Here is a 13,752-nt window from a genome sequence, read left to right as displayed (position 1 = left end):
GAGGCTGCCCTCAAAACCTTCCCGTGTCAGCTCTGTGGAACCGGGAACGCTTCTTCTGGGCTGGCAGAGTCCTTGACTGGGCGTGGGAGCCGCCAGCCCTGTTGGGTCTGGGTCCGGTGTGGGCCACGCGCAGGGGAGGGGGCCCGCCTGCCCTGACCCTGGCAGCAGGGGCGGGGGCGGCAGCACCCTTTCTTCCACATCCTGAGGGTAGCGATGGGCCTGGGGGAGTCCTGCCGAGCCCCATACCCACCACAACCCTGGACCCACCCTGTGTGCCAGAAGACAGGGCACCCCGCCCCTGCTGCCCTGTCCCTGAAGGCGGGGCACAGCTCCAGGCACTGTCTGGGCTTTTTAGGAATGTCATCTCATGGAATCCTCATAGCCTTGGGGGGCAGATTCTTTAATATCCCCGGCTTACAAGTGAGACACAGGAGAGAGAGCCAGGCTTCAGAGGGACGAAGTAACTCGTCAGGTTACTCACTAGGCAGCAGAGCAGGGACCTAGCTCAGGGGTCCTGCTCAAAGCTGGGGCTGCCGTTCCCACAGCTGGAGGCATCCCTGGCGTCGTCTCAGACGGGCATCGCGGGTGTGTCGGTTAGAACGCATTTGGCTGCAGGACATAAGAAGTGACTTAGGTAGAGAGGAGGTTTAATCATCTGCTGTAACAAGAAACATGGAAACAAAGCCCCTCTGGGGTTGGTTAATTCAGTGTCTCAACAGCAGAGGACCGAGATGCTCTGCATGTTTCTGCTCTGCCATGTCCACATGTCACTGCTGTCCCCTGTCGTGACCGCAAGGTGACTGCAGCGGTTCCAGGCATCACATCCAGATTCCCACCACATCCACGAGGAGAAAGCAGACTTCCTTCCCGCGTCTCCCTTGGTTTGAAAGGAAAGCCTTTCCTGGAAGTCCCTCTGCCCCCTTTCCAGGCACGACCGTGTGTCCAGGCCTAAACCCGTCTTTGGCAAGGGGGACAAGCCCGTCAGCCCTGGCTCAGGGCCGTCTCAGTCCCCGGGGGCTCTGCGGGGTCTGACGAGAAGAGGGGCTCTGGTGGTGGCGGCGTCTGCTGTGTGACAAGCTGCTGTCTCCCGGCAGCTTGGGCCGGGGCACGCGGTGGACTCGCCTGCGTGGACACTTTTTGTCTCTTATGCTCAAAGCTGCAGCCCTGCTGTTGCTTCGCCGAGGCTCTCCTTCCAGAGGGGGTGCGGTGGCGCTCGCTGTCCCCTCTGGCCCTGCGTCACCCTCAGTGCTGATGAGCACGTGCTCGGTCCCGCGTCCTCTAGGCCCGCCCCCTCCCCAGGTGTGGTCCCCTGTCGGTGCCGTGGGGCTTGTTGGCGGGGCTGCAGCTTTGGTCTTTGGAACCTCATGCCTCCCTTGAGCCGCTCCTGAAGGCTCCAGTCGCAGCATTTTGTTCATGGAAGGCGCCTTCCTTGCTCTTGTCCTGCACTAGTTACTCCTTCAGAGAGGATTTGGGGAGCCTTTAATCATTCCTTCTGGACTGGGAAGCACTGAATATTTCTCTTTAATTCTGGGAAGCAGAGTGCTGTGTGCTTCGCACCCTCTGGAGTTCTTGCTGAGTTCTGTCTCTGTGTCACCAGGAAACCAGAAAAAGTGATTGATTAACCTTACGACTTGCACCATGCTGCCCTGAGTAGCAACTTAAAAACTGATGGTGAGATCTCTTCCAGGTTTTCATTAAAATCTACCTTGCAGACGTCTCGGCACCTGTGGGCATGGCGTTTCGTCGCCCTGGTGTTTCCTGCACTAGACTGTGCAGTGGAGCTGGAACTGGAGCTGGTCCTGTTCTGCACTGCGGCTGTGTGGCCCAGGGCAAGACACCTCCCCTCTCTGTGAAGTAGGGGGCGGGGCAGGGGCCGTCTCTCGGCTGCTGAGTTCACTCGGAGTCTCCCCTGCCTCAGGTTAACACCTTATCAGTTATCTGTGCTTCCTAACAAAGGACCACCCAGTTAGCGCTTCCCGCTGCCCAGCACGGCCATCACGTGGTTCCTGGGGGACAGTCAAGAGTCTGCAACCTCAAGTCTCTCGTGAGGCCGCAGGCCAGGTGTCCGTGGGGCTGGCGTCTCATCCGAGGGCTCTACCGGGAGGACCTGCTCCCGAGCTCACGGACGCGTTTGCCGCAGGATGCGGTTGGACCCAGGGCCTGGGTTCCTCGCGGGCTGTTCCTCAGTGTGGGTTTTGGAAGCAGACAGTGCTTGTTAAGTTTTGCTGATTTAACTTCTGCTGGAGCCCTGATGGAGTCAGAGCAGAGCAAGTGCAGAGAGCTTTGCTGGCAGCGTCGTTTGTTAGGATTCGACCTGGGTGCTTCACGCACTGTTACGGATCTTCCCCGCTTGGCACACTTCATGGTGCTTCTCACACCAGCCTCTTCAAGAATTCACTCTGCTGAGTTTATGGTGCCTGTCTTCTGATGATAGGACCCTATGTGTTTATGCTTCTGAAGAGTTTGATAATGAATCCACGTGTTTGATAGAAAATTAATTAGAACACTGAATGTTGATTAGTTAGAAAATATACTGAACCTTTCTTTATTTAAGTATAGCTGGTTTACGTTGTAGTGATTCACAATTTTTAAAGGTTATACTCCATTTATAGTTATTATAAAATATTGGCTATACTCCCTGTGTTGTACACTACATCCTTGTAGCTTAATGTTATACACAGCAGTCTGTACCTCTTAGTCCCACTACATTGTCGTTCCCCTTCCCCCCCACTGGGAACCCTAGTTTGTTCTCTATACCTGTGGGTCTGCTTCTTTTTTGTTATAGTCACTAGTTTGCTGTATTTTTTAGATTCCACATATAAGTGATATCATGCAGTATTTGTCTTTCTCTGTCTGCATGATACCCCCCAAGCCCATCCATGTTGCTGCAAAAGGCAGAATTTCTCTCTTTTATGGCTGAGTTGTATACCCAACCGTTTTATGTACCTGATTGTTGATCTTACTTAACTAGTCTTCAGAAAACTGAAATGGCACCTGTACATGTTTCTTTTGGCTGGTTTTTTTTTCCCTAAAGGAGAGGCCATAAAACTGTTTCTTGGTTGGTGCTGTCAACGTGGATGTTAAACGTCCAGCCACAGTCGGAAAAGCCGAAGCCCAGTGTGGAAAAGCTCACCCTGTGTGTCTGATGCTCGTGTTTTAGGCCCGTTTCAGGGTATGGGGCTCCGTGCCGCTGTCCTCTTCGGGAGGCTGTGCCTGTCACTGCTGCGGGCAGGCCGAGATGCCCTCTGCCCACACCGGCTCTCACTGGCCGTCCCTTGTGGCTGGGAGTCCAGGTCCTGCGTCGTGAGGCCCCTGCCACCGTCCCTTTCTCCTCCGTGGCTTTGTGGTGGCCATACCGTGTGGTCCCCTCTGCGTCCTGCCTGGGGACCGGGCCTCCTCCCTGTGACCTGTCCATGCTCTGTGCCCCCCACGAGCCCCTGAAGGCGACGGCACCCCTGCTCCTGGGCTGACTTGCCTCTGCAGCTCAGATGACGAGAGAAGGAGAAGCTGTGGCCCCTGATGCAGGGGAAAAGGGGCGGGGCTACTGCCAGTCATCAGAGGAGCAGCCCCTCCGCCTCCCCCAGCCCCTCCGCCGCCCCCAGCCCCTCGGCCCTTGCTGACCCCTCCCGGCGGGCTCCCCACCCGGCTGAGCCGGTCGACGTCCTCCAGGAGATTGGGGGTGAGTCTTAGGGTCAGTGGGGTCCCCCGTGGGGCCCACTCGTGGGGTGTCGGGCACGGGTGCTCCGTGGGTGGCCGTGAGGGTGCTGGCCTGGAGGGGAGGCATTGGGACGGCCCTGGGTTTGGGTCCCCGACGTGGCCCCCTCTGCCAAGCTAGCTCAGGCCCGGTTCTGCCCAGGTGGCCTGAGCTGCGGCCGGGCAGAGGGTGTTGCCAGGTCCCGTGGGAGCACCCAGGCCCCGCTGGCCGGCGGCCCCCTTTCTGTCCCTCAGCCGCTCTGTCCTTCCTGACGTCTCGCCCGGCCTCTGGCTCTTCTCGCCCCGTGGCACTGCCCTCGGCCAGGCTCAGTTCTGCGCCCGCCACCGGGCATGCTCCACGGGCCGGGCGCTGCTGGGTGCGGCTCTGCGTGGCCACCGGGAGCTTCCGGGGTGTGGCCCCCCGGCGGGAGGCCCCGCTTCCCCCGCTGAGCTGCCGGCCCGGGAGCTGCTCTTCTCCACCCTCGGCCGCTCTCCCTGCCCCTTCTCCCCACTCCAGGCACCCCGGGGCCTGTCTCGGGTGATGGCTGCTCCCTGGAGCCTCCCTGGCGCCTCCCTGACAGCTTGAATGTGAGCCCTGGGAGTGCCCAGAATGCGGGCACTTCCTCCTTGAGGTGCGGGTGGGCACCCCTGTTTCATTCCGTCGCCGCTGTGCCTGGTTGGGTCCAGGCACCAGGGCGAGACACCTACCCTCTCCGTGAAGTACGAGGCTAGTGTAGGGGTTAGCGTCTCCCCAACACTAACACAACACACACGTCTCGCCCAGACCAGACTAACCCTTTAACTTTTGTTAAAGGAGGAGATTAATAAGTGGTGCTCGGTCTGTAATGGCAGAACAGGTATTTTAACTGGGGTCTTATAAAACAAGACCCCCTGCTTTTCCAGGGTGACGGGCTCTCTCCCCCGCTGCCTTGTTGGTCTGTGGGCAGGGGGTGGGGCGGGGGAGGGCAGGGCTGGGGCCCAGGAGCTGGGCGGGCACCCAGCAGGGCTCCCCGTGAACCCGGGACGGCACAGGAGCCGCCTGCGCGTCTCCTTAGAGATGTGACGTGTCCCTCCCGTCCCCCCCGCCCCGCACTCACGGGCACAGACACCCGTCCTCCTTCCTCCCGTCAGCTCTAGCGCTTCAGTCCCCGGGAGGGGGGCGTGTGCGCCCGCGAGGACTTCAGCGGCCGAGATGGGCGGGCACGAGGCCCATCATCCACGTGATTTGCTGAATCAGTGAGGCAGGAAAATGGGTTTTTGGGAGAAGGATTTTTCTGGGGCAGGTTGAGACACGAAACTGTCCAGAAGAGAGAGAGGCGAGCTGCCGCTGCCGGCTGGTCAGCGTGTCCTGGCTGGGCGACCTCTGCTGCAGTGGGCACTAGAGTAAGTGGGGCTCTCACTCGGAAGTCGTTTTTAAAGACGTGCCCGCCGTCAGGCTTCTTAACTGGGCCAGGCTCTCTGGAGAGGAAACCGGGTGCTTTCCCCAGGTTTCTGGTCGATCTCCTCGCACTGACCGCCCACTCCGTGTGCCCACCCCGGCCGGGGCCAAGTCTGGGGCCCGATGACACCCTCGGGCCTCTGTCCAGTGCTGCCGCGGCCGTGCCCGGGTCCCTTTCAGGGTGTCCGCAGGGCGAGGCTGGTGTTCAGGGTAAAGTGAAGTGAATCACGGAGGGTCAAGTGACCCGAGGACCACAGACGAGCCCGGAGCCCTCCTGCCTTCAGACGCCCCCGCGTGATAGGCCTTTGTGCATAAGATCGCAGGTTGCAAGTGGGAGGGCCGGTGGGGCAGCGGGGTCGGGGACGGAGGGGTCCCTTCTCCCAGGCTCGCACCAGGGCCCGGCCTCGACTGTGCTGGTGGTCTCGAGGGTCTCCGCTGTCCGTTACCTGTTGGGGTTTAGTTAACCCCCGAGTAACGGACGCCGAGATCCTCGCGGCAGGGAGGGGACGGCCCGTGTCTGAGCACACGTCTGGGTGGGTCGCAGCCATTTGTCCTCCACCTGGGCTCGGCCGTGCGGACCGGCGGGCCTCGGCCTTGTTTTTGGAGGAAGCCAGATGTTGGAGCTGCTGCGTGTTGTCTTCAGATTCGAGCAGATTCTCCCTAATCCCACACTGGCAAGTCCTGTCTAATAGAGGCTCTATTAACGTGCCTTCTATTTTTTGCTGCGTTCAGTTTTATATATTTTTTTTCCAAATAAGGTTCAAACATTCTTACCTTCTAAGGGAAGGAAACAAAGACAGAGCTTCCTAATTATTTTCAGTAATTATCTTCAACGATAGCCTGTACAAGATATCCTCTTAAATGCTCTGAAAAGAGTTCAAATTCCTTGTCTTTTCTTCTTCCTTTGAAAACATCATCCAATGTGCAGCTGGCCAGCTCGGCGTCCCTGGAAGGGAAGGGACAGCTGAGGTTCACGACGGGGCGGTGGAGCCCGCATCACAACTGCACCCAGGTGGCCACGGCGAACGACACGGCCGTCCGAGGGTGGGACACGCGGACCATGAGGTCAGTGACGGCCCGGGCCCGGGACACGCCCCAAAGGCCCCTCCCCTGTCTGCCCCCCCACGCCTATCCACCAGGGCTCCTGTGCTGAGGCCACGTGGCTTGTCTGTGTTGGCCTCGGTTTTGTGGGAAGTCGTACGCCTCGTCCTCTTTCTCCGCCCCATCTTGAGTGCACCCGTGCTGGGGGTCCGCGCCCCGCCCCGGTGGTCTTGTTCCTGTGGGTGCCCTTCGGCGGCAGCGGAGGTCTCCGGTGGAGATCAAGGTCGGGCTTTTGTAGCAGCTCAGGCCTGAGGTGGTGACCGCAGACTCTCGGTCTCCATGGTCGGCGACCACAAGGTGAGGGCTGCCGTCCCCTGGTTAAGCGTGTGGAGCTCGGCCATCTCTGCACCTTCGAGATGCACACCCATGGGGTGACCGTAGTTTGTCCTTTAAGTCATTACACACACAGCTAGCGCTTCTAATGGGACACAGGCGAGCCGCTTTTCTGTGCCAGGTGTGGCGTTGACGGTGAAGGAGTGGTGGTGTGCACACTGTTGTCATGGCAACAGGGCCCTGCAGTCTTTTTTAAGATACAGTTGATCCCCTCAGCACACCGTAATTTATCACTAAGCTGCAAAGAAGGATGTCGTGAAATAGCTCGTGTTGCCTTCGAGGGCGGGGGCCCAGCTTTAAATCTAGGTCCACGGCCCCTCTGAAAGCGCAGGGGGTAATCAGTATTCGACGTGTGTGTGTGTCTGTGCCGTGTGTGGGGGGGTTGTTGGGTTTCCTGTCAGAAGCTGAAAGCTGTGGGCTTGGATGTCGGGACTGGAATCCATTCCTCCAGGGCCTGCGGCTCTCTGTTCCCGTTTTCATTGTTCTTTGAAGGATGTGAAGATTTCGGTCTCTAGATGAGAACCTTGAAGACTGACATTACAGACCCCAAAGCCAGGGGGCAGGAGGGGCCCTGGGAGGCAGTGCCCTGCTGCCCCTGGGGGGACAGGCAGCAGGCGACCCGGGGGCTCTTCTCCTTGGCGTCGTGTCTCGTTTGCAAACAGCCTGGGTGCTGGTGCTTTCAGGGCTGCTTCTGGAACGTATTGTGCTTTTGTGTTCGGATCGCCGCCCCCAGAGCCCCAGGAAAGCCTGAGTCGATACTCTGCCTGTGTGACTCCCCCCAGGTCCCTAGGACCTCACCGGGCTTAATTTTATTCATTTCCCTGTTTCACTCGGAAGATCTTAAGGTTCAGGTATCTTATTTTAGTAAAAAATAGTCGGCTATTGGGAAGGTTCAGGATGTAAAAACCGGTTCAAGATTTAAAAGTGGTTTTGGGGGCCAGAAAACCCAACATGGAAGAAAAGATGAAAAGGACCGAGGTCATCTGGCGTGAGATGGGACCGTGGAGGCCTTGGTGCCAGGCGAGGGAGCTGGTTACGGGAGCAGTCCCAATGGGAGCCGTGCAGAGCACGAGGTCCAGTGTTTGCAGGAGAGGTGAAGTCACAGCCGAGGGAGGGAGTGGAGAGGGCAGAGTGGACGGGGTGTCTCGCGGGGCCGACTGTGGGCCTGGCGGGGGCCCCTGTCCATCCTGCTGGGACACAAGCTCTTCGTCTGAAGCCAGTGTCCTGCCTCAGGTGACCTGCACCTCTGGTTTGCATTTGTGATATCAGAGGGGGTCGCTGTAGGAGATGGAATATTCTGATTCCACACCCTGCAAGGAGCAGCCAGGAGGTGGATGGCGAGGCTTCCGTTAGGTCTGTGCGTACATGTGTGCCTGCACCTGTGTGCGCACTGGTGCACCCATGTGTGGGTGTGTACACGTGCATGTGTGGGCACAGGTACCCATGCGTGTGCATGTGTGTATGGCTGGCGTGTGCATGCTTGTGCATTGTGTACACACGTGCAAGCACGCACACGTACGGGCATGCGTGCGCTCTGCGCAGCGGTGGGGCCGATTCGGCCCCCGCGCCCGTCCCCGCCCAGTGTCGGCACCCGGGCCGTGAGCGAGGATGAGGCACAGGCCCAGCCGTGACGAGCACTGTCTCCTTCGGTGTTTCTATGGCTCTCCCAGCCTTTCCTGCCTTTCCTCTGTCTCCATCTGCCGACACCAACAGCACCGTATTCCACTTCCCGGCCCTTCCCTTTTCCTCCTCCCGTCTCACTGCGGCCTTCCAGACGCTGGTCAGCCTTCCTGTCCGCGGTCCGCCTCTGCTCCTCCGTGGCAGTCTCATCCCTCCGGATCGCCCTCATCCTCACGATTCCAGGTCACACCTTTGAGTGCCGCCAACCAGCCACCCTTCTGCAGGGTCGCAGGCGTGGCCTGCGCACAGGAGCGCCCCGCCTGGATCCTGCGCTGGATGGGGTCCGGGAGAAGGTGCAGGGGGCAGCCACTGGCTTCCCTCCTCTCACCTCTTACCTGGGCCCACCCCCCTCCGCCCCTGCACAGCCAAATCTACTGCATTGAGAGCGCACACGGCCAGCTGGTGCGGGACCTGGACTTCAACCCCAACAAGCAGTACTACCTGGCCAGCTGCGGGGACGACTGCAGGGTGAAGTTCTGGGACACCCGCAACGTCACCGAGCCCGTCAAGACGCTGGAGGAGCACTCCCACTGGTGCGTTCGCGGGCCGCTTGGGGGAGGGGCTTAGGCAATTTATTTTGCTAATTACTTCACCGTTTGGAAAGGCACAAACCAGCTTAGTCTGTGCTGCTGTGAATCATTCAATCAACCCCGTTTTATTTTTCCTAAAGAAACACTAATTCCAAATCTGAATGTTTGTGATTCGTAAACATAGGAAAAGAAGAAAAACACTAGATTCTGTTTTCTCTTGAAATAGTGCCGGTTCAAATAGGCAAAAATGAACGTGCACAGATGTACACGTGGCATTGTGCACAGTGCAGGGAGGCTGGGAACTGCCCAGTGCCTGGCAGCAGGGGATTGGTTAAGTCTGTCCAGTGGCGTCACCACAGCGGGGAGTGAGGGATGGCTGTGTGCAGGGACACGCAGAGTGCCCAAGACTGGCCATTCTCCCTGAGACGTTGCTTTTATGTATATACCATGTGCTGGCTACTTTTTGCTAAGTGAAAGAGATCAAGTCATAGAAAATCGTGCATAGTATGAGCCAGTTTTTATTCAAATAAAGCATGTTGTGTGTACATGCTTGTGTGTATGCGTGTGTGCGCTTGTGTGTTTGTCTCCGTGTGTGTGCTTGTGTATGTGTGCATGTTCGTGTGTACTGGTGTGTGTATGTACGCTTCTTTGTGCTTACGTATGGGTGTGTATGCTTGTGTGTGCACTTGTGTGCATGTGCGTATCTGTGTGTGTGTGTATTTACCACCTGAATGCTGGAGTATGGTTTGGACAGTTTCAGTGAGTGGCCGTAATTCCTGTGGTCTGGGGAGGAGCTCCGTCCCCTGGCCCCGAGTGGCAGTCCGGTTCTCTGCTGTCCCCTGGGTCTGCCGGCGGGCCACCCAGCTCACAAGCTCCTGGGCCTAGTGACCCGGCCAGAGAGCAGCCATTGGGAGGCTGCCCTGGGGTGCGACCTATGTCACAGGTTCTCTCTAGTCCGTATTTTGCTTCTTGGGCGGCCTTTGCCTTTAGAATTCTGGAAAGCCTGTGTGGCTCCCGAGCAGTAAACCTCCCCCCTGGGGTCTGTGCTGCCATTTGGTCTCTGTTAGTCGGGATCCAGAAGGTTTCAGAGCCGTGCCACGCGCCTGCCCCTGCTGGGAGCCACCCAGCGACAGACAAGCGGGTGGGACCCAGCCTCCCTGTCCTCCCACAGGGTGTGGGGCGTCCGCTACAACCACTCGCACGACCAGCTCATCCTCACGGGCAGCAGTGACAGCAGGGTCATCCTTTCCAACATGGTGTCCATCTCCTCTGAGCCCTTCGGCCACCTGGTGGACGACGACGACCTGAGCGAGCAGGAGGAGAGGTGAGCGCTCTGGTGCGGCTGTGGGCGTGGCTTGGTGTGCAGTGTGGCTCTGTCCCTGCGGCTGGTGTCCGGTGTGTCTGCCTGCAGGCGAGGGGCTACGGGCCATGGAGTCCGGTAGGGCAGCCGCGCCGTCCGCTGTGGCCTCTGAAACGCGTGTCTGTCCACGTTCTTACTGAGCATCACACGTAAGGCTGTGAGGACCGTGGCCCGTCTGCAGCCCTGGGTAGTGAGAAGCGACGTCCGCCGGCCCTCGTGACACCCTGTGGGAGAGGCAGTGGCGGGCATCCCTTCTGGCCGTGCCATCCTGGATCGGGTCGTGGACTGGCCACCCTCGCTGGCAGGTGTCAAGGCGGGGACCTCGGGCCCAGACCCGGCCCGGCCCCCCGCACTGCTTCCCCCGAGATGCTGGGCGCCGTGCGGGAAACCTCGCTGCCTGTTCCCGCAGCCTCACCGTCTCGGCTGAGTATTCTCCAAACTCTTTCCAATCCTGATTGCTCTGCTCAGGGGCTCTCTCTTCACAGTGGGGTCGCACCCCGAGACTTGTGGGGTCCTGGGGTTCGGGGCTCACACAGGGCGGCCTGGTCCAGGGAAGCGGCGGCGGGGTGAGCCCGTGTCCTTTGTCAGCAACGTGGGTGTAAAGGAGACACGTCTTGTTCCTGGAGTAGATGCACCTTCGTGTGCGGCGGCTGCTTCCTGTTGTGATTCAGACACTACCATGGAGTCGAGTCTCCCGCCTCCAGGGGAGGAGGTTCTGGAATAAAACCCTGTCGAGCTGAGTGGTCTGAGCCCTGAAATACGAGAGGGTTTGTCGTTCTGTGGGAGACTCTTCACACTGTTCTGCTGTCTGATTTCTTCCTCTGCCCACCTGAGATGAGCCTAAAATTCCTGTGGGAGAAGCTGGCTGGTGGCAGTCTACCGATTGTTTCTCTTGAGACAAACACAATCATTTTTCTATTCAAACTCAGTATTTAGATACAGTTGCAGCGGCTTCAGTCCGGCAACCTGCCACGTGCCAGGCTTGGGTGTTTTCTATTGTCCTCTCTTCTCATGGCCAAGCAGGCATCCGAGCCCCGTCTGTACCAGGGACAGAGTTGGTGGCCCCTTTGTTGGCCCCGTGTGTTAATCCAGGGGTCCTGCCTGCACACGGCCAGCTTCAGAGAAGCGCAGTAGGAAGGAAGGCGCGTGTGGCGGGCAGGCGTGCCGGGCAGCGGCACTGGCGTGAGGTGCCTCCGCGGTGTCCCGCAGGCCTGCTCCTGGGGTTGGTCCCATGTCTTAGTGAGTTCAGGAGAATGGGAGTCCCCTGAGGACTTGTATGCGGCGTTTGTACCCGGGCACTCGGCCACCGCAGGTTGGCTTCCTGGGAGGGTCGGGCCGTGGGATGCGTGAGGGTCCGAGCCAGGGGGCACATGGGGTGGGCTGTCTCCTGGGAAGAGTCCCAGATTGCTGAGAGCTCCTCGGGTAGAGAGAGTCACGAAATGGGGAGAAAAGTGCTGAGGAGGCCCTGCCGGGTGGAGAAACAGCCCAGCGCGTGGCAGGCCTATGACTTTGGAGGCCCGGGCGGGCAGCCCGGCTCCGCGTGCTCCCACACAGGGCCGTGCACGTGAGCACCACCCAGACAGGCATCCCAGGGAAGGGGCGAGCGACTCCCATGTGAATGGGGTGCCGGGAGGTGTCACAGCCCAGGCCAGGGTCTGCCGGCCTTCCAGCCCCTCACCCTCGTCCTGAGCAGGGCTCCCCACGCCCACCCCACGGGGCTGTGCTGGCTGGTCCCCAGGTCCCTCTGGCAGATGTCACAGGAGCTTTGGCCGTTGTCCACTTAGCCCCATGAACGTTCCCCAGCCCCCGTCCCCCGAGCCCGAACACGTCCTGCTGCAGAGCTGCGGAGGGAGGTGTTAGGCGGTAGGGGGCCCCCCACGAGCCCCGAGGGCCCCCCACGAGCCCCGAGGGCCCACAGCTGGGGACGGGATGGCTCTGGGCTCCTGCAGGGGCGCCCCCGTTGACCCCCTTGGCTCCTGGGGACCGCCCGATCACTCAGGTGAGAAGACCAGGCCCGCTGCCACCGCCGGGCAGGGCGCCCGCCTCACTCACGCACGCGTGTCTCTGGTGCCTTCTAGGAGCCAGGAGCCTCCCCAGGACAGCGTCATCGCCACCTACGAGGAGCACGAGGACAGCGTGTACGCCGTGGACTGGTCCTCGGCCGACCCCTGGCTCTTTGCCTCCCTGAGCTATGACGGGAGGCTGGTCATCAACAGGGTGCCCCGGGCGCTGAAGTACCACATACTGCTCTGACCCGCCAGGCCGTCCTTGGGCAGGTTCCCAGCCACGGGCAGCCGTGTGGCGGGCGTTGGCTTTCCAGGCGGAGCCCCGTCTGGGAGAACCAGCATCACTCTCCCCTGATGCGAGCACCTGTGAATAATGACAGAGCGTCTGCCAGCCGACCACTGACACCTGAAGTCTCCCCTTGATGGAAGCAGAAACACCGTCCCCAGACCGAGTTGGGGCTCTGCGGGCTGGCCTCTGCCTGGTCACTGCCCACTTCCTCTTCTCGCTTTTAAGGGTGTCGGGAGTCTCACTGTAATTTGCTTCCATAATGTTGACTCATCTTTCTCTCAAGATTAAAAAAGAAATAAAAGGAGCAGGGCCACACTCCACGGGCTCCAGCTCTTTCTTCAGGAGCTCTGCCCCTGATATGGCCCCATCACCTGGTCTCTGTTCATTTTCTGCATGCTGGTCCAGAAAAAAAGGCAGATGGGCCTCCCATGCTTCGTCCTGGGCTTGACCTGCCTGTGCTCGGGCCTGGCCTGGGGGAGCCCTGGCGCTGTCAGTGACCAGGGGTCTCCTGCCGGCTTTGGGCGCCGTCCCTGGGCATGGTGCCCCACTGGGTCCTGCTCCTTTGCTCCGATGGCATCCTCATCGCCTGGAGGTCACGCGCGTGTTCCCGGGTCACCCAGCACGCTTACCCGTTGAAACCCCACGTTGTCAGGTGATCCTAAAACTTTGAGCACGGGACTCTTGCCTATTCCTCCTCCCATGGGTCCAGGGGTCTGTTCTGGGCGTGGCCTCACCTGCCCAGGTGTCGTGTCTGTACCAAGATGGCTGTCAGGCGTACTCCTTTTTTCACAACGGGCTTCAGCCTAAGAATGGACTCGTTCTAAATGCTGAAGCCATCTGTCATCCCCGGAGTGTCTGTGTGGTGGTTTCTAGCTGCGCTGTGAGCCCAGAGAGGCACATCTGGGTTTTGTTTCTTCTTTTCAGGGGTCAGAGTTCGTGGGCAGAGTGGGGACCGTGGGTGAACGGAGGGCAGACGGGGCTGTGGTGGAGGGGCCGGCAGGGGCTGGTGGTGTTTAAGGCCCTTCGGCATTTCCGCTTCCAGGGAAGACCTGCATTTGTGAGGAGTGCAAAACAGCTCTAGTGAAAGTCCTCAACAAACAGGTGTTTGTTGAGCGCCTCCTGTGTGCCAGCCCCGCAGCGACCGAGGCAAAGCTCTGGGCTCACGTGGGGTCTGCAGTCCTGCTGGAAGCCCTGTCAGCTGCTGTAAATCTTTGTGTATGGGTGTTTGTGTAAACAGAAGTTTTCATTTTCCAGGGCAGGCGTTGGCAAACTATAGCCTGAGGTCATGGGGGCCCAATCCCTGCCACCCCCTGTTTCTGTCA

At 59.5% G+C, this 13,752-nt stretch overlaps 1 protein-coding gene across 4 annotated transcripts in view; it reads left to right on the top strand.

The window, feature by feature from the left end:
- The window catches only part of EIPR1 (EARP complex and GARP complex interacting protein 1), an 89,614-nt gene extending 76,869 nt beyond the window's left edge, over window positions 1–12,745 (top strand). For all 4 annotated transcript variants that reach the window (XM_082642794.1, XM_082642793.1, XM_082642795.1 and 1 more), the window contains 4 exons: window positions 6,060–6,196; window positions 8,611–8,778; window positions 9,947–10,099; window positions 12,214–12,745. In XM_082642794.1, coding sequence (XP_082498920.1) covers window positions 6,060–6,196; window positions 8,611–8,778; window positions 9,947–10,099; window positions 12,214–12,388 — 633 coding nt within the window. In that variant the 3' untranslated portion in view covers window positions 12,389–12,745. The remainder of the gene's footprint in view (window positions 1–6,059; window positions 6,197–8,610; window positions 8,779–9,946; window positions 10,100–12,213) is intronic.
- The last annotated feature ends 1,007 nt before the right edge of the window (window positions 12,746–13,752 follow it).

Source organism: Mesoplodon mirus (assembly GCF_964341445.2).
Source record: "Mesoplodon mirus genome assembly, chromosome: 14".
NCBI lineage: Eukaryota > Metazoa > Chordata > Mammalia > Artiodactyla > Ziphiidae > Mesoplodon > Mesoplodon mirus.
The sequence above is the reverse complement of the archived record's forward strand: the minus strand, read 5'-3'. Positions and strand labels throughout refer to the sequence as shown.